Here is a 20389-nt window from a genome sequence, read left to right as displayed (position 1 = left end):
ATTGCCCTTGGACAGATGCATGTGGAAGCTCTTCAGTCATTCTCAGCACCTGTATTCATTTCATGCTTTCCTTAGCTGGTCTTTCCTTGCCCGTTTGTGAGGAGCTCGTATGAGTCCTTCTGCTCTCAAGCCATGCTCACAGTATCAGAGCAGAGGGTTGCCACAAATCAGACGCAATGTAGGGGACTGGTAGGCAATTTATTTCTCAAACAGCCAGAAAAAGGTCTCATCACTCATTCTGCACATAATAGTCTTATTTGTGTCACTTTACCCTGCATCTAAACTTTCCTGGAAGAATGACTGGAATGTGAAATAGGCAAAGCCAAAAGCAAAAACAATCCAAATTAGTCATGAGTCAAAACACAGGGAGATTACATTTCCCCAAGACTCAATTTTAAAAGAATTGAAGTCCTTTTGACGCAGAGCTTGCTGGTTACCCCATATGAGGACAATGCCTAGATATATAGAACAATGACTAGCAGAAAAGTCAGCATAGTGGAAAGAAAACTAAATATTAAACACATCAGTTTTAGCCTTTCAGGTAACACAGTACAGCTGTTGCCTGCACACATAATCATACGTTCAAATTTACAGATGCATATGATCTATGAAACTCTACCATTAAATTTTCTTATCTGGAAAAGTTACCATTATAACAGTATCCTGGAGAAAGATAAATGAGATTCAGCATTCCCCAGTGTGATATTCAACAACATGACAAAAACTTAATTGCACAGATATTTCTTCAGTAATGGCTTCCTGTCACTGCTCATTGATCCCTTTTTGGGTGACTTGGATTCATGACCGTGTCGTTTGTTTGGAACACTTGCAGCTTAAGGGGACAAGCTATTTCTCCAGGTGCAAACTCCTCTTCTTTGGGCATCTGACTGTTCCTGTTTATGTTTGCTCAAAGGCAAAAGTCATATAGGGCAGTGAAATGTTGCTTGAAGTGCTGCTCTGTGTTTGTGTGAATCTTGCCAGGAAACATCTTATTCAATACATGAATACAAAGGAAAAAAATGTGGACTTTCAGTGGCATTCCTTGCCATGGTCTAGGAAGGATTTATTCGATAGAGGGCATGCTAAACAACTTTCCAGGCTCAGGAATTTGCTCTTAAAAGTACAAATGAGAGTATGTCTAGAATGCTGTTTTGCCTATAGGGTGGGAAATGCTTGCCTTAGATGACCCTTTGAAACAAACTATGTTTTTGAATGAAATGCTCTTTGGGAGATGAGTGGAAGACTCTTAGCATGGTGGTATAGGGAACTTCATGGTGCTATAACAAATGCTGTAATGGTCCTATAAGAAATACAAGGCTATCATCTTTTGAATTCTCCAGAACAGAGAACCTCCTTTGCTCCTTATGGGGAGGGTAAGCGCTGAGCAGTGAGATACAGAGCTGGTCTGCCCTTCAGAAAGTCCTGTCCTTGGTGGAGAGGACAGCGTTCCTCCCTCCTTCCCAGCTGGAGCTGGTGGGATGTTTGCTTTGGCAAGAGATAACAGCCTCTCCTGCTGCTGATGCTGAACTCTCACTGACACTGCCTGGCACCATGGCCACGAACATGGGGCCAGTTCCTTCTCTGTAAGGGTGATTTGCAAGGACACTTTTTTCCCCCCCAAAGCTTCAAAGTACTTCAAAGACCTCCAGTCTAGCCATATATTGAATGAAATCTCAGTTTGGGGCATGAATAATATGAGTTCACATCTGTCTCTAATGTGGTGTGATGGGGGAAAAATGCTAACAAATACTAGGGCACTTGCTTGAAGTTGCAAGCTGTGTGTTTGAGGAACAAGGGACCATTTGGCTGACTGCAGTGTGCATCTGTGAGGGGTCACTTGGTGGGTCATAGAAATGGTTGTGTAAGGAGTACTCACAACCCCAGTGAGCACTCATGCTTCTCAGGCTGGGACTGGCAGACCTCACTGAAWGGGGGCATGGCTGAGAAGCTGTCATAACTGGCATTTTGGCGTTGTAGTGCTAAGGCTGCTGCTGTTATGTGCAAAACAGGATATTTAAGCTTCATAAGTACTGTCAAATTCACTGTTTTTTTAAGGATGTACCTTTTACATATTCCTGCGGAATTCGTGATGTGATACTCTCTTAAGCCAAAGACTGGAGATGGAAACAGGCTTCCCATACAGGGACTTGTCCATTTTGGCCATTTGGGAGAAACACATGGCTAATTAACCAGCCAGCAAGTATCTGCAGCAAATAACAGGTTAATTACAGRTAAATGTTGATTTGTAGAGGATTGGGAGATGTATGCCTTCAAAAATGAAACACTTGGATGGATGTTCTAACCTAACATGACTTTTATACTGGAGTTGCCAGCTGCCATTCTGTTCCCAGGTGCCCATAGTGTAATGGAAACTTCACAAAAGGTTCACATGCTTAATTTCTTCACTCCCATGAAGGTACTGGGGCGAGGGCTCAGGAAGCCTTCAGCTGTGTTATGCCACATTAATCTATGCAAAGGTATGTGATCCAGAAGACCAAAAGCAGTCATGTGTAACTCAAGACAAAAAGTAAAAAATCTGATTTCTTTTTCTGTGACGGTGCTTCTTTTCCTGCTGTCTGAATATGCTGAGCTGATCAACAACATCTCATGTTTTATGCAGTCTGCTCATCCGATACAGCCACCAATTGGACTTAGCTGTTCATGCTTATAGACTTTGGTTTCATAAGGGATAAGTAAACCGTTTTCCACCAGCCTTTCACAGATGAAAAGCCAGAATTATACACTCAAAAGCAAGCCTGACTTCAGTTTTAACGCTGCAATCCCAAAGTGAGGCAAATGTCTCTGCTCTCTCCCCAGGGGATGGCTTGCAGCTCATCCTTTGCAGTGTTATGACTGGCTGTTTAAATCTTTCTATTCTCTGCTCCTTCAGCTCTCAGCTGCTAACTGTGTGTCAGACATCTCAGCACAAGGCTATAAATGCTTTACTTGCCTTCCTGCCTCATTGTTTTTGACACTGTGCTGCCACCAGGAGATGCTTCTGCTTCAATAAAGCAAACGTTCAGTCTTGGTCTAAATGCCAGCAAAGTGGATGATGGAAAGAACAATATGCAAAAACACACAGAGACAATAAAGTTAAAAGCAGGCTATGTTGTTACATTCAGATTGTTGCATTTTTCTCTTCATTGCAAACTTTGAGTCATGAATCTTAAGTAGGATCAAGGACATGCCTAATATCATTTTCATGATACAGATATATATATATCTGTTCAAGATAGAGGGAAGTAAATATTATGATGCTTGCCATCAGATCCTGCTGTAGTTTTGATGCTTTTTGAAGCTTAATGCTGCTTCAAAGCAGCAGGAGCAGCGATTTCTATTGTTCAGATTACAAAGCCCTYCCAGGAGGGCTGCAGCTCCCATACTGGTCTATGCAGTTACCCAGTGGCACTACCATCACAGATCCTGCTTCATTTGTTCTCATGCTAATAAAACGAGTACTGGCACTTTGTYCTTCCAAAGACTGACTGCAAAGCAGCTTGCAAAAGGCCAATAAATATATTGACAACATTTTAATGGCTGCAGAATCCCTCCACAATTTAAAGGACATTATCATAATAATTCAAGGTAATGCATTTACACAATGGGCCCATCCAGTCCTAATCAATCATCTGTTATGGGCAGTGGAGCACTTTTGCATTGTGATAATACATTGGGAACTAACTAGAACAGCGCAGCTATAAAAATGTAATCTTCAAAATTAAAGAGTGGTTATGGAAGCGCCATCATATTATTGTGAGGGCCATATTGTGCTCTCACTGCAGTTTTCTGTCAAATATTGCAAAATCGCTCTTCTTCCATCTTAGTATTATGTTAGCCTCTTAATTTAAGAGCAAACAACAAAGACCAAGCCATCTGTCAGAAAAGTCCTTGATTTGATCAGGGATATATTTATACACCTAAAGTCATTGTTTTCTACCACGCAAATCTTTCTGAACTGACACAGATTAAATCTCCACCAGGTACTATACAAAAAGCATTTCAGGGACAGCCAGGCATGCTAACATCTTTGTCCTTACTATATGGATAAGTCTGGGGAGCTGTGGAGGAAAGAAGAAAAAGCGTCTAAAAAATAGGAGAAGTGGGGCTAGATTGAGCCACATGGTTCCTGGTTTCTATCCAGTTTGAGCAAAGAAGGCAGAATCCCAGGGTCAAGAAATTCAGTCTTTTGGGAGCTGTTGCTTTAAGTGTTCCAGGTTGGGATGAAGCAATTTTCCTTCTCCATTTGAAACAAATGCTACAAAATATTTAACAAAGCTCTCAGTGAAAGTTGTTTAGAGAAAGAGAAAACATTTATGATGAAGTGGAAACCACATATATCACTGTTGGGAAAACTGCTAAAGGTGGAGATCTCTCCTAACAAAATCCACACAAGATTTGAAGAGTGGTTCAAAGATTAAAATACTCCAGAAATCTCAAAGTTTGTGCTGCTGAAATGTATCTTTCTGCTACATCTGCATCTAGAGGCCTTCTCTGAACCCCTCAGTGCAAAGCATTAGGTGAAGACAACATTCTCCTTCCCACAGAGTTAACCATCAAGACCGGGAAAGTTAGGAGATTTGGAATGCAGAGAGGAGAAGCACTCTTCTGATTTCTCRGCTTTATCTTCAGGCTCTGTGTGATGTTGTCCTCTCTATAGATGGTTGTTTTCAGGTTTTTCAGAAGACAGAAAATCCAGTAGCAGAGCACCACTCTGGATCTACACTTAAAAGCCAGAATATTTCCTGGGAAAACAAAATAAAACAAACCCCAAAAAACTCCACAATCCCACATAGAACCCTCACTGATAAAATGATGCACTGATAAAATGCGCTGATAAAATGATGACTGACAGAGCCTGCCAGGAATAATTGCATCTAATAAGGTGAACGAAAACACCATGGAGCCTGTTATAACGAGGTCAGCTCAGGCAATTTCGGTTTGATCATTCCATGTAAACGAGCTCCATGTCCTTACACATAAACCAGACTTCTCCAATAAGGGATTGACTGCAGTGCTCTGCTGGCTCCCTGGTGCTGGGAAAGGGAGACCTTGGTGGGGGTGACACGAGTTGCAAGGACTTCTTGCTCGCAGCCTTGGGGATCCTCTCCCCATCTCCCAAAGGCCCTGCATCCGTGCCAGGGCAAGGAAAAGGATGGAGGGAAAGGGATGCCCCCAAGCATCCCGCCTGCAGGAAACTCCATTCTCTGTAATAATTACAATAACGTGGTCCCTTTCATACAAGAACCAAGCAAACAGGGTAAATAGTAAAGAGTGATATCCTGAAAATAATGCAAGCTTATGATCTTACAGATGGTAGTTTTTTGCAGCCCTACCTCTGAAATAGTGATTTGCTTTTGGCACGCATACTCTCTTTTACATCTATCGGGCTTCTACAATTTGAATATTCTTAAAGCTTTTGGGACATATTCACATYTGCTTTTCAACATCACAAGTTCCGGGACAAAATATTTTTCAAGACAAAGGCAGATCCAAAATAGATCTTATTAACAGAAAGTGGTCGCTAGGTCAAAGGTGTAAAAGTTACCTTTACTCCATTCTTTTCTAAGTGCTTTTATGACCCTTATCATAGCTGGGGAGACCACAATATCTTTAATTTCAAATATTAAAAACTGAACTTGAYGCAAATATCATGACATTTTAACAATGTTGGCTCTTTTCAACTGCCTTGTAGTTTTAAGCTTTTGGGATTTCCATTTTTAAGGATTTTTTTTCTCTCACTGGAATCACAAGTGCTTTTATATTTAAATTTCAAGCCCACTCCAAAATGAGTCCTTCTCAGGAGCTGCAGGGATGACATCTCGGTTCCAGGAGCTCCCAGGTCACAGCAGCAGGTCAGGTGGCCTTCTGCACTGTGCCCTCTTCTCTGGGATGAGGGGAAGGCTCTCCCCAGCAAGCGGAAGAAAAAGAGGCCACAGAGAGCAGAGACGGGTCAGATCTGCAGGGGAAAAATCGTGGGATCAAGCCTTGACATGGCAACCTGGAAGAGCATGGTGAGGACATGTTGATACATCCTTGCCCTGTCCTGGTATTTTTCACAAAGTGCTGCACTTTGCCTGTTTTTGGAGACCGAGTATGTGTCTTCTGATGTTCTTATAGAACAGAACAAGGAAAGGAGAAATGTTGTGGTCCATTTTGTGGAAGACTGACTCACCATCAATACTAAACACCCAATTTAACTGTACTTCGCACATTGGTGTATTCACACAGGCTTGGGGAATGCTGTTTTCTCCTGCCGTACAGGCTTGCAGAGAATGGCTCCTCTCCTTATCTGTCTGGTAGTGATCTCTGCACTGCTTTGGTCAGTAGCTCAGCAAAGCCACCAGKGCAAAACCAGGAGCTGACTGGACAAGAGCAAGAGATTCTTTCATGCCAACTCCTTGCTCATCTGGTTTTGCTCTGCTTAACTAAACACATGCAAACATCTCCTATGTGCTGATCTTAAAAGGCATAAACACAGGGAGGAAGGCGAAGGCAGTGTTACTGTGCTGAGTGCACACACAGCAGAGACATCAGTCCTACCAAGGAGCCACTCACAGAGACCAGCTGCATGAGGCACCTTGCAGAGACATACGCGCCTGGGTTGTCGCTTGCAGTGATGTTGCAAGGTTAATTCCCCTTGTCCTCAGAGGGATCAGCTCTACCCACGTGTTCTGGGATCATCTGACAAGATGCTCCAACCTAGAAATAACTCTTGGGCCCGGAGGTCTGAGCCCTCAGAACTGGTACATCTGGTCAGCAAAGCACCAAGCTGATAGTTAACGTTATGTCTGCACTTTAAGACTGACATCCCTCAGTCAAGCTTTTAATATATTTTTGTATAATTAATATGTGATTGAAGTTAACTCGCTATGTGAAGTGCTTTGCTCGATTGGATATTTATGTTCCCCAAATTCTGAGAATGATATGGTGATGCCAGGCAGGCCTGCAAGAAGGTATAATGAAAGGCCTCTTCGATAAAATCATTTAATCACATATCTGACTTTTTTTTACAGAAAACAAAACAAAACAAAACAAAATAAAACATGACAGCCACTGATACTTGATTTTAGCAATGRTTATTTCTGAATCTGAGTCATCAGTCTTTTCTCTTGTCATGGGAAGTTCTGAAGAATCTTATTGTTTTTAAAAGCCCTCCAATCAAACCAACCAGGTCTTGTATCACTATATCCTAGAATATAAAAGTTCCTGTGGAATAGAAAAAAGGCAATATTGGGTGACTGCAAACTTATTTTTAATATGGCAGTTACCAACACTTCTGCTGGCATCCAAATGTTGGATGCTAAAAATACTTTCAGTCTTCATTCTGCTGCACAATGTTGGTATGCACAAAGAAATAGCTGCTGTCTTTGAACACAGAACAAGTCTGACTTCTAAGGCTAGACACTGAAAAAAAATGAGTCCCAGGGCTGTGAGTTTACTGTTTTATTCTAAATTATACATGCAGTTCCTGCAGCTGTGTGGCAAATCAGGTCTTTGAATGTACAAGTGGCAAGACAGCTCCCTCACTGCAAATTCCCAGTGAAAATATTTTTACATACCGTAACGTACATTATCCACAATGTTGTAATAGACTCTTCCTTGCTATGGAGAATAAAGTGTCATACCATCCGAATATAGAAATAAAAGCTAAAATAATTTCTTCTCTTGCAGAACATTGCTTATTACAGGCACTAATTCCCAGAGAAAACAGCAATGGTATAACTGAGTTTGCCAGTATTTCAGACAAACTGCCTGTCTTCAGCCACTGCCATAAACAGCAGAATCAAAGATAAACTTTCCTTGCACATAAACATGGGAGGGAGAAGCTATTCCTGATTCCCAGCTACTGATCACAGCCCAGCCTGAACCGTAGAGGTTCTTGCCTGACTCAATGGAGTGAATAGTAAACTCACTGCAAGGCTGTGAGGCTTTATTTGCTCTCATGTTTTCTTTCTATATGGTTCCCTCCCTGCCTACCACCCATAACCAGTAAGGATGGCAAGGTGCATAAACACAGCAGCTCTGCAGTGCTGGCTGTGGAAGGAGGAATCAATGTTTGGCGAGATTAGAGTTTGAATTTCACCTTTCACTACGCGTATTTTGAATCTGAGACAGGAACAATAATGCTTTTCTTGTTAACTCCTTCTTAAGGTATGCCAAAGATGCCACTTTTCATATGAGAAAAAAACCCTCTTTTTTTGCTAAGAAAAAGAAAACTCACTACAGAAGAATGGTAACAAAATATTTACATATACAAAGACCYAAGAGAGGCAGAAAGAAAATGTGAAATTACTTGAATCGCCATAGGAATCTGATTATCTTAAAAGTCTTCAATAATCCTAAGAAGGGGGAATACAGCTGATAAAGGTTACAAGCATTCAACAGCACACACAGAATAATTCTCAAGAGGCTTAAACCACATACTCAGATCATGTTTCAAATTTGAAGACACTAAGGTCTCCGAATACAGTTCAATGTGTCAGAAGATTATGAAATCCTTGAGAAATGCAAAATTTGAGCTAGTTAATACCACAACTTTCCACTGGAGTTAAGTTCTCATGGAAGTCCAAAGGTTTTGGTTGAAAATCTTGAATCTCCTGTGAGTACCTGAAGGGAGGCAAGCAACTGTCTCATACAAACAAGCTCCCCTTGAATGCTGCTATTGGTATGATGCTGCTTATTTGAAATCACTTGCACAGGGGAGATGGACATCCTTTCCTCAGTCTGAATAAACATAATWATCTTGAAAGCTTATGCCTCCTTTTGGACAGGCAGACTTTATAGAGAACAGGGCAAGCTCTACTTTCTTGCTGTCACTAAGACTTAAAACTCCTAAGTTTTAATAGTTTCTCTCTGGAGTCTATAGAACGGCAAAACATCTCAGTCCAGTATTAATAAAGAAGGCAAGAATGTTTCCTTGCTCTGTTCAGTGACAGCCCCAGCAGAGGACAGTCCCTAATCCTTGATCCCTAGATCCAGCAGCATTTCCAGATCTATCAAGACAGGAAGCAACCACACTCTTAAGCCAACAACAGTCAATTTGGTGCTCCTTTTGACCTACCCTTGCTATGGCCAAGAATAGAAGACAGAGTAATCTGAAGATGCACTTCACGGATGAGGGTTTGATTTGATCTGGAGTTGCATCKTGTATTATTATGTTTACTTCCCTGTAAAGTGTCTAGACTTTGTATGACAAAATGTGTTGCCTTTGTACTTGTTTCCTGGGCTTTCTCCATCTACCAGAGGAGTGCCAGAAACAAAGTGTCAGGTCTGAAGGATGCAGTCCCTGCATTGTAAGGCCAATGGATTCAAATCTGCCTAATGCACTTCTGTAGAAAGAGGATAATAACAAAAGTCTTTYACAAACTGAAATTTCCAAGTTCTTCCTTTCAGCTCTTATGTYCCACACCACAGGAAAGGACAGATTCCTTTTGCTTGAAACTCTAAACATTGTTCCACAAACAGAGAAATCCCTTGGAATCGGGACAGAGCTTTCTGATGAACCCAAAGCTCAGAAGATGGTGTTAATGCCCATCAGGATTGTTGTGCTTTGAATCCAGCTCAAGGCGAGCCCTCACCTGCAGGACAGGCCGCATCCTTTGGAGGGAGACCTTGCTCATTGCCTTCGCACTGCTCCCTCCATCAGGAAGCAGAAGCAGCTCAGTTGCAGAGACAGAGCTGAAGCAGTTGGAAATCCATAAAAAAAAAAAAAAAAAAAAAAAAAAAAAAAATCCTGCATGGTTTAATAATGCCAATTCTGCCACCTAGTGACACGGGAATATTAACCCACGGCTACGAATGTGTTGAGGGAGGATTGGCTCAAACAGCTACAACTGTGCCAGGGTTGGTGGATAGGTGCTGCTCTTACACCATTGTCCCCAAATCTGGAATATACAGGTGGTAGTACAGTGGGGTTCTCCTGTGGGCAGAATTGATACAGGCTCCTTAAGGAACTGGCTCAAAATATAGCTCTGCATGCTGCTCTTCAGGTGAACTTCCAGCAACCAGTGCTCCCAGTCTCCAATGCACCCTGGCCACGGGATGATTTGATGGAATTTACTCAATGGCAAGGAAATATCTGAGCAACATGAGAAGGATATCAAGTACAACCAGTGAAAATACACATTCGYCTCTCTGATCAGGATTTTGTGACTTTATTTCCTTTGCGGTGTGCTATCTGCTAATGGTTCCAGTAAATGTCTGCAAAACATTCAAGTGAAAATGACATTGCAAGAGGAGAAAGCAAAAAATATGGTGTTTAGAACTGTGTTTTGAGAACAAAACTGCCTGTGTTGAAATAACTGGCTTCTACAAATCTGCCTTGGAAGCATTCCTAGCAGAGGACAGATAGCTATAAACTCACTGCAAACTGCTGTGCTTCTCAATGCCTACCTACAGCAAAACACTCCTCAAGCTTTTGTAAACAGGATGCCAAATTGGGGCAAAACTACAGTTGGAAAGGCTGCTGCAAAAAGATGAGCTGCCTAGAGGTCTGCATTACTAATTAATGAGCTCTGCAATTTATCATTGAAAACTTGGCAGGGCCAGAGCTGGAAATAGAATCCAGGCTTGCTACTGCCCTCTTCCTTGCTTTAACTACTAGAAAATCTGGTAGCTGTGCATCTGTTTTGCATTCTTAGTAGCAATGCTATAGAAATAGCTTCAGGACTATTGTTTTAGTCAGCTATTTTGCCCCTTCTTTTACAGCGGTAACTCACCACATTTCATGGGAATCAGTAGAATTAAAACAAGGTGAGAGGGAGATCTGAACCAATGTTTTCAGAACTCTATGTCTTGTAGATACTCAGGTTTTTCTCAGGAAAAACAGTTTTATTCAGAAAAGAGTTTCAATTGTACTTCACTATACACTTAGCTTTGGCTGGTTTCCTGTCTGCAGCAATAGCTTTTGAGTGAAGAGTCTGTTCAACTGTGAACTAAAAGAAAAAGAAAACCAAGAAAGGAAAACAAAAAGGATTTACTCTCTCTGTKGTCTGACATTTTCTGTCATGTGGTTATTGCTTTGGAAGACATTCTCTCCTTCTGCAGAGCATGCATTTACAAAGATGCTATAAAATGTTCGTAAATTAACAGAAACCCAAACACTCCGTTTTTGTGGCTTTTTTTTTTTTAATTTTTCCATACTGTCACGCAAAATTAAAAATTTGTCTTCTTGGTGACTGAATCATGTGCTACAACAACTAAATGCATTAAGATGCTGCTAGGAGAGATAGGAATGCCAGATTCTTGTTCCACAGCACATATTTTTCCTGCAGCTCCTTCTGCTTTCTCAGCCTTTCTTGTTCTGTTTGGGTAATAGGAAATTCTTGCTACAATTTGAAAGCTGAAAAACAAAGGCAGCATTTGACTTGATAACAAATTGCCTTCAGAATGTGTGTACTGGTGGGGAAAAAAAAGTTGGAAGCTAAAGGGCTACCAGAGGAGAGACAAAAAATGTCTGGGTTGTTCTCTTTGCTAAGGGCCTGAGTGGGCACCATTTGTAAGGACAGCAGCTGTTTCTTTGGGGCACAGTGGAGATTTCTGAAGTGGTGCATCTAAAATGTGCAGCTCAGATGACCTGTCCTGGTAGTCTGGGCACACTGTTTCCAGATATGGATGCAGCAGTTAATTGGATATTTTGTACCACGCTATCCTACAAGGCCAATGCCATGATTAAAAATCTGAAAGGTAACCATGCTCAACAGTGGCTGAATGACTCATGATGTTGGTTCTCCAAAGTGAGATACCCAAGAGAGATCTGATACTGAGTGTATAGGGGTGAGGGTGTTTGTTTTAAATAAAGAAATCAGAACCAAAGCACCGAGACCTCCAGAAAGCATGTGGTGAAGACTCAGTTTTATATTCCCTGTGCATTGAACATGGAGCAAAAGCAGTTCCAGCTCTTCCTACATTAGAAGTGTCACTGGACTGCAACTCAGAACCAGGTACAACTTTCCTACTCCTGGGCACTGAGACACAGTAGAACAGACAGACATGGAGGGCTATAYATTTAGAATTCCTTTTCTTTCTTCCCTTTTTTTTCTGGTAGAAAGGGAAGAAAGTTCAGTCTTCTGCAAATGTCACAACCAGACACCTCTGGAAAATATAAGGAATCTAAGGAAGCACCAACTAACATCTCATTATTACCAAAATCTCCCCAGGAGGAATGACTGTTGCAAGAGGTGTTCATTCACCCCCTGCGTCAAGACGGGCAGGAGCCCAAATATTCTCTCCTTAGGAGAGGAGCTGCTTTCTCTTTCACATATATTATGCAACACCTGCTTAATGGATTTCACGATGATCAGTAAAGGAAAAACCTCCTCGCAGCAGAATGAAACTGCACTGTAAAGCCTATACTCATTTAATASTTCAAGAAGGGAGTTTTTCCTATGAACATAAGAAGCATCTACTGAACCGTCTCATGAAAAAGTCAGCAGGCTGTCCAGTATAGTAACAGAGTTGTTCAGGAGAAGGACCAAAAGTGGAAAGTGGGAATCTCATGTTAACCCTTCACAGTTTGGCCTTCCCATCCCAAAAAGCCAGCTCCACCCACTGCAGGATGAAGTCCCCTTTGCCCCTAAAGCGCAGCAGCAAAACTTGGGCAGTTCCCTTCCGTGAGAAACATTATGTTGAACCATGAATCATAAAAGCTTCATCGTATGATGACATTTACTCTAAAAGAAAGCTTCAGAGTTTGAGCTGTTTGGCAAATTCCTGATGGAATAAAAGCTGACAAGAACACAAGTCTCTTGATCATAACTGCAGCCCTTTGAGACTTCTACTTTACCATCACTTTTGCTGCAGTTCTCTTGTAAGGAATTTTTCATCTGAGCATTTTTTTTTCAGTGAAAACCAAGTTCTTTGAAAAAGAAACTTTTTGTGGGTATACTTGGACATGAATCACTCAGAAAACAACTTCCTTGCTAAAGTACAGTGCCTGAATATGCTCTTGGACATTAATTCTAACATAACCTACTGTGCGATGGGCGAGGTATCCACTGGGGAAATGAGAGAGGAGCAGATAAAGAGTCCAACASTATCTCCACAACCTCAGCAATTAGTGGGCTGCTCCGCAAGGATATGAGCTGGGAGCGGAGCACAACAGCACAGACTGGCACCGACTTGCCTTGCCTATGAAAAGCAGAAAATCTGCACTGCTTCTGYACAGGGCCTGATGGAGTCTTTTTGGACAAGGTCTTCCTAGCGGCTTCAGGCAGGTTTTGGAAATCTAACCAGTGKTTTTTTTTTCTGCTGTCAAATATGAGATTTCACCTGCACAATGGCAGGAGAAATAGAGAGACCCTCTCCAGCCAGTTCCTAATTCTCACCCCATCTTCCCCTGCGATCTGTGCAGGCTGCCTGGCTTYCCTGCCCATGTGCATATCACTTTTTGATATCACTAATTGCATATTCATTATTTCAGCAACGTTGTGAAGTTGAACATTTCTGACTGCATCATGAGCGTAATGATGTCCCAGCAAGAGAGCTATTTCTTAACAGAGTCTATTCATGAGAAGCCATGCTAGATTGGGCGTGCTGGACAACTGTCTGCAGCCAAATATTTTGTGCTTTTATTCAGAGAGTTAAACACTAGCTCTTGAAAATGTAAAAACCAAGCAAAGTTGGAGCTGGGGGAAAAAAAAAAAAAAAAGCTGGAGACCAGAATTTGGGCTGTGTCAAGAACGATGAAAGAGGAAAGTTAATGGTTATGGAAAAGCCAAAGGAAAAAAAAAATCCCCACAGACAAATTCTAGCTCTCTACACATTATAAAACACAGATGTTATTCCAGCATTCTGAGGAATGCTTCATCAAATGAAACACGAGTAGTCAGAACAAAACAAAATAAAACAAGCCCCATTTTTTAACTGATTATGTTTCTGTGAAATACTACTGAGCATGAATAAACAGTCAGAAGCAACTTTATCCCTGTAAATTCTGCAGGCCTGCCACAGCATCCAGGTAAAAGAACTGACAAAAAGAACTGACAAGAAGAAATTTTTAAAGTTAATAGGACTTGCTGCTCTCAAGAATACCCTTCTGCGATTAATGAGTGTTTTTCCTTTGGAGTTTATGCCATATAGATGATTACAAAGGAGGAAGGATTTTTTTTTCTACCCAAGCTTTTTGGTGACCTAGACTCTATAATTTTTAGTACTAGGCTGGATCAGCTAGAGCAAGGCTGATAATGTGGGCAGCTGAGAACCTGCTCCTACCACTTCACAGATTTAAAGCACTTTTCTCCTAAAGATGCCAAAGCGTCATCTAAAAGCATTTAGTAATGTTGCTATCCTATTTCACTTTGTTAAAGGCTATACTGAGGCCTCAGTTCTGCATGACCCCAGAATGACTTCATCTCAGCAAGTATTACTCTAGAAAAACAAGTGCTGTTTTGCAAGACTAATCACTGAAATAACTTTTCATTATTGCAGGAATCCCAGAGCAAATGATATATATTCCTTTTATATGTACTCTGTCAGTACATTAAATCCCTTATTCCTACAGGTAACAAATAGGCATGCAGCTAAATTCTCTTCTTAAAAAAAAAGACCCCCCCCCCCATGATATTTCTAACACTATCACTGTCTTCTCTCAAGCTGCAGTGGAAYTGAATTAAATAATGAAATGAGCACTTTACCCACGAAATCAGCAGGCACAAGCTTGTTTTTAGCAACACAGGCAGCCTGGTATCTGATGCTGCTGAGCTGATGCAACTTAATCTGCTGGGGGCATATATATTGCTCACAGTAGCACACAGCTGTGAAGGGCCAGTTAGGATGTATGCCCTCCAACAGCGAGGACRTACAAGTTCTGCCAGGACAACAAGATTAAACTATTTTCTTAAATAAGCCATGTGGCTCTTTAAAAAATGAAATCAAGACTAACAGGAGTTGATGGATTCACAGCACTTCTGCAAGTCTTTRTCTAATATATGGCTACATATGTTGTCATACGTAAATTGGAATTCTGAATTTCCTATAAATCTTGATGCCTGTTTATATATATTTATATATATTTGGTTTTTTTTTTAATATGGGACATGCATTGTGTAAAAACAAATTGCATTTTAATTTTTCTATATCCTCAGCTTAAAGGTCAATATRAGCCAGACACAGAACAACCACCTGCAATTTTTTTTCAGATAACCAGCTAAGATCAGTGAGACTGGGACCTTTCAAATCCATCACAAGGAAAAATTTCCAGTGAAATCCAGCTCAAAAGCCTTCCTACCTATTCCCATGACCTGCCAATGCCAGCTGCATGAACTGTATGTATATAGTGCTAGCTAAATTATGAAACCAGTTATGTTGCATTTTCTGACAGTTCCAGGTTTCCATCTACCTTACTGATAAAATTCACCCTCAGATTTTCAAAGCAGTAACGCAACGGGTCATTCATTGGATATCTRAGAGTGTTTTGAGCTTCAGCAGTTACTATTAACCCAGAGTATGTGAACTATGAGGGTTTTTATTGGTGACCAAGCACCCTGTTCCACCTTAAGCCTGCACCTGAGCTGAATGCCAATTTCGTGTCCACTGTAGATGCTCTCATCAGCTAATAGCCTGGACCTGTGCCAGGCTTGCAACAGCCTTTTAGACATTATTAAACTGTAAAATCCATCACAGCTTGAGTCACCCTCGGTAGAATAATGTCTTCACTCTTTCGCTCACCTACAAAGCGCTATATGGAAAGCCACAGTCACACAACATGTTGAATATAGCCTTGCTTTCTCTGTCACCTTCCTCGGAGAATAAGCTGTATTTTCTCTGATGAATGTGTCCTTGCATGATGCTAAGGAGTGAAGAGCGGAACAGTATGTCTCCTCACAGCTCCTCTTCCCTAAGAAAACAAATGAAAGGTCCCTTCAGCATAGTTTTTTGCTTAATGCAATGACTCTTCTAAGATTTATTGCAGCAGCTTTGCAAGAGATTTGTAGCAAGCAGTGCTCCGTCTGTAGTCTTACATCCCCACTGCTAGATCCATAATTCTCCCAGAGCAAAATGACAGAAGATGATTATGGCTAATCATGTATTATGATGACACTGTTTCTACAGAAAGAATTGCACTTGGCTTTTAGTGCCTTATTTGGGGGGAAAAAAATAAAATGAAAAAGCCCTTCTTACAAAGCTGAGACGAATTGCGCTTTGCTGTCTGGGGCCACGACATCAGCTGGAAACCCTGCGGTGCATCAGGAGTGCCCCGACCACTTTAAAAAATGTTTTCCGAAGACTGAATTGCTCAAAGGGTCAAACCTTTTAGCAGCAAATTGCTCTCATGATTCTAGCTTCGGATAATAAAAATGTAAATGTCTGGTCATCATTCAGCTTGTAGGAAATGAGCTGTTTATGCAGATCTCRATGCACAGGTAATGAAAATCGGAATAAAACCTAACTGGTTTTAAATGGTGTAAACCAACATTATGCTGTGTTTTAATGCGGGAAGGATAGACATCTTACTTTCCCTATAGCATGAATGGCCTAAAGTGGACAGAAAGCCTATGCTTAACAAAGATTTTTSCCAACACACAAATATTCATAAAAATATTCTTCTTCCTAAGAGCTTTGGAAGTTTTTGATAGCCATCAATGGCCAGCACCTCCACTGTACATCCCACCAAAAAGACAGTATCTCCAAGAGCATAATGCACCTGAGCCCTGAATGATAATTTGGAAGGAAGATTCCACCTTCCTGACTGACTGACAAAGCTTTCTGCTGTTCTTTTATTTGTCCTTGGAGTCTCCAGTTGCCAAAGGGAAACAAACTTTGCTTGCCTGGTTTGTGGGGCTGCAGCAAAGAGGAAAACTGCAGCAGGCTTTGTGCTGACTAACCCAGTAATTTCACAGCTCCGAGCTGGTCCTCTGCAGTCAGGCAGGCAGCAAGAATCCAATCTTGGCTTTAACTTGTGGGAGCTCAGACTTCCTTAGCAATATGCAACTTCTCTTGGTCAAATTCCTTGCAGGTAAAGCAAGCACTTGGTCAAGTAAAATTCATTGTATTCGAACTGCAAAGCAGGATGATTCAAATGCTTTGAAAATGTCTGAGTTAAACGTATAGCTGATGTGCTCTTCATTGTATGGCACTGATGCACACAAGATGCAAGTTCAGTTCTCCTCTCTGTAAGTTGTGTCCTGTGTGACCTTGCACAAAGGCTCAGGCCACAGGTCCCCAGCAGTAAAGGAGGGAAAAAACATATCCGAACTGTTCTGTAAGACTTTCCATTTCAAGGGGATTCCGGGGTTTATAAGGTAATGGGGCCACCGGATATGGAGTGAGATAAYGGGCTTTGTCTCCACTTTGCTTACAAACACAGTCTTATGTCCTTTTTATAGTGTTTTCTCTGGAATGGCAGCTAGCACTGTACTTTCATTATTATTTTGCCGAAATGCACAGAATAACTGCTAAATCCTGCCCTGTTATCAACGGATGGAGGATGACAGCCTGTTTGTTCACAGGACAAATAATGGAGTTGCAAAGAAAGGAAAAAGTGTGATTGCATATTTGAACAGAAATCAGAATTTCTTTGGTATAAAGAAAAATCAGAAACATTGAGCCTAGGCACGCAGAATGGGTGTCTCTAAAAATACACAGCACTGCCAAGCACTCATGGGTGTAAATGTATAGGTAGGCGGAAGAAGTCAGCAGACTCTCAGTAAGCGGAGCTGGTCTATTAGGAGAGGGAGGGCAGCACATGGGCTGGAACAYTTACTGCTTTGTGGGTGCAAATCTATAGTCTGCATATCCCAACATTTCATTTCTGTAACAGCAAGGCTGGATATGGACCTGCTTTTGAGAGAGCAGTCAGCCCAGTGCTGAACTCGCTTGAAAATCCTACCCGAAAATACACCCAAAAGTCTGAATTTCATTTACTGCTATTTTAAAGGTACTTCTCGCACCAATTTGAAACAAAATCTGTTGTTCTGCAACTTTGGAAAATTTGTACGTTTTTTAAGTATGTGTACCTAATGTCAGGATACTGTATCTGTAAAAGAAGGAAAATTTTTGCCATGTAAACCATGTTTTCTGGAATGTTTCCTCATCTTATTCCTAGTCCTCCTACACCTCCAGGAGTGGAAACAGTCTTGGCAGAAGCTTACTATTTATTTCAGTACTAAAGGCATTTTCTTCATTTTAAGGCCATCTCCCTGTTGCTGCCTCCCTTTCTTTGTACCGGATGGTGCTTGAAAAAAATCTGTCATTTTTGGTGTAGCAGTGAAATGAAAATACAGATAAAACTCATTCGTTTCTGGCTGAGGGGAGGGCAGTCTCAAATCTGTTAMARAAAAAAAAAAAAAAAAAAAAAAGCTGGATTATTATTAACACTAAATCAGGGCAGTCAGATTTACGCTGTAACAGCTTGTGCTGTAAAGGTGCCTTCGAGCACATTATAATCAGGTTCACAATGGAATGCTGAAGCATAATTCAAGACATACACTTAAGCATATGCTTTAAGTTGAGCTTCTTTTATTTCTGAATTAGGATTCAGCACTTCTCATTTCAATACCTTGCGTTTTCTTCCAGAAATACTGATCTGAATAACGAATATAAACGCCAGTGCAAAAACGAGGAAGAATTTTTTCTTCCATCTTTGTGTGGTTGTCCAAACAAAGCCCCATTAAGCTAAGGACAACCAGCTATCTCCTGCTGCAGCTACTTCTGCATCCCCATCAAAAGCACAACATGGTCAATTACTCCGGTGATTATTTCTAATGCTGAGGTTTTTTGGGATCCTTTTCCAAAAGGATTTTTCCAGGATCACTTTCCCCGTGGAAAGCTGGCACGAAGCTCTGGCTATGTAAGCTACGGCCGCTGGCTTCTCCATAAAACTGGTTCCTCCAGCCATAAAAGAGTGGGGATACTGCAGACCCACCATTCYGCCTATGCAGCTGCATGGAGATTATTGGCTATAATGTTTTTTTTTGAGCACGATCAATTTGGAAGGCAGTTTCACTTGGTTATTACTCGTATGGGGAACAGGCAAAGTGTCCCAGTGCATGGGAAGCAGGAGGCCGTTTTTAATTATCACAACAACAATGAGGATGCGCTAGAAAGAAGCACAAGGGGCTGCTTCAAAAAACTCATTTTGGTGTCTTTAGCAGGCAGACTGAATCACGTTGGTGGGAGAGAAAACTCCCCTCGCCGCTGAGGAAAACGCGGAGACAAACCCTGGAAAATCTGGGTYGAACTCCCTTCAGAAACTGCAGAACTGAGGCACAGAGGAAGTGCGAGCGACACATGCAAAGTTACACGAGGACAGGGTTAATTTCCTATCATCCTTTCCTTTGCCAATCACAAGAGGCATGTCTTTCCGAGAGCTTTTCCAGATAAAACAAGCAGCTCTTTGATGCTCATGTTTTTGATTACGATCATTTGAAATATTTCAATAGAGCGAGGCAGAAAAAAAATGAGAGATAATGACAGATGGTGAAAAGACATTTTAACCAGGCACGAGGAAACACGAAACTAGAATTGTAAGCTGTCATTTCTCATTACACTGAGAACTGTGCAGAATTTAAAAAAAAAAAAAAGTATGACTCTTAACACAGGCAAGCTCGATTTTACTTCAGTTTTAAGGGGAGCCTGTTGAACTTGTCTCTTTTTTCGTTTTTTTTTTCATCCTGGAGACACATTTTGTCTCATTCCCGCCTGCCAAGGGACCACCTCGGCCTCAGGGCACGGTGCTGTGATTTCCTGCCAGAAACCTTCGCCAGAAGATTTCCTCGCCAGGCTGACGGAGCCCGCGCTGCGGCGCAGGCGACGGCCGCCAGAACCGCCCGTTTTTTAGCAAAACCGCCCGTTTTTCAGCAAAACAAAAACACAGACGAGGCGCCGCGGCCAGGCCAGTTGCCATGGCAACGCGGCAAAGCCGGAAGCGGCCCGCGGGGCATGGCGGAAGTGGCGGGGGGGGAGGGGAGAGAGCGCGGCAAGCCGCCTGGCATGGAGTGCCCCCAGGCCCCGCCCCTCCGCGCAAGCCCCGCCCTTCCCCTGAAGCCCCGCCTCCCGCAGGAAGCCCCGCCCTCCGCCGCGGGGCTGGCGCTGGGGCCGCGCGCGCCTGACGGGCCCAACGGTCCCCAACGGCTTCCAACGGTCCCGCGCGCCGCCTCGCTCCGTGCCGCCGCCCCGGGGCGGGCCGCCGCGGCGGGTGGATGCCCAGCGCCTGCCCCTCGCCGCCGCCTGGCGCCTAGCGGGCACGGCCGGGGCACGGAGAGGGAGCCGCCGCCATGGGCTGCTGCAGCTCCGCCGCGCAGGTGAGTGGACCCGCGCCCGCCCGCGGGGCCCCGTCCCCGGGCACCTCCCCTTCCCTCCCCTTCCCTCCCCTGCACTGCCCTGCGGCCCCCGCTCCGTCCCGCCGCGCTGGGAATGTGCCTAATCCCCCACCACCACCCCCGGGCCCCTG

The 20389-nt window shown here is 42.6% G+C and overlaps 1 protein-coding gene across 1 annotated transcript in view; it reads left to right on the top strand.

Annotated features, from left to right (window-relative positions):
• The first annotated feature begins 20213 nt into the window (after positions 1–20213).
• Positions 20214–20389, top strand: part of SLC44A1 (solute carrier family 44 member 1) — a 58595-nt gene continuing 58419 nt past the window's right edge. Inside the window, exon 1 of the mRNA XM_026049912.1 lies at positions 20214–20240. Coding sequence (XP_025905697.1) covers positions 20214–20240 — 27 coding nt within the window. The remainder of the gene's footprint in view (positions 20241–20389) is intronic.

This window comes from Nothoprocta perdicaria, unplaced genomic scaffold, assembly GCF_003342845.1.
Source record: "Nothoprocta perdicaria isolate Ctin4 unplaced genomic scaffold, notPer1 scaffold_63, whole genome shotgun sequence".
Classification (NCBI taxonomy): Eukaryota; Metazoa; Chordata; class Aves; order Tinamiformes; family Tinamidae; genus Nothoprocta; species Nothoprocta perdicaria.
The sequence above is the reverse complement of the archived record's forward strand: the minus strand, read 5'-3'. Positions and strand labels throughout refer to the sequence as shown.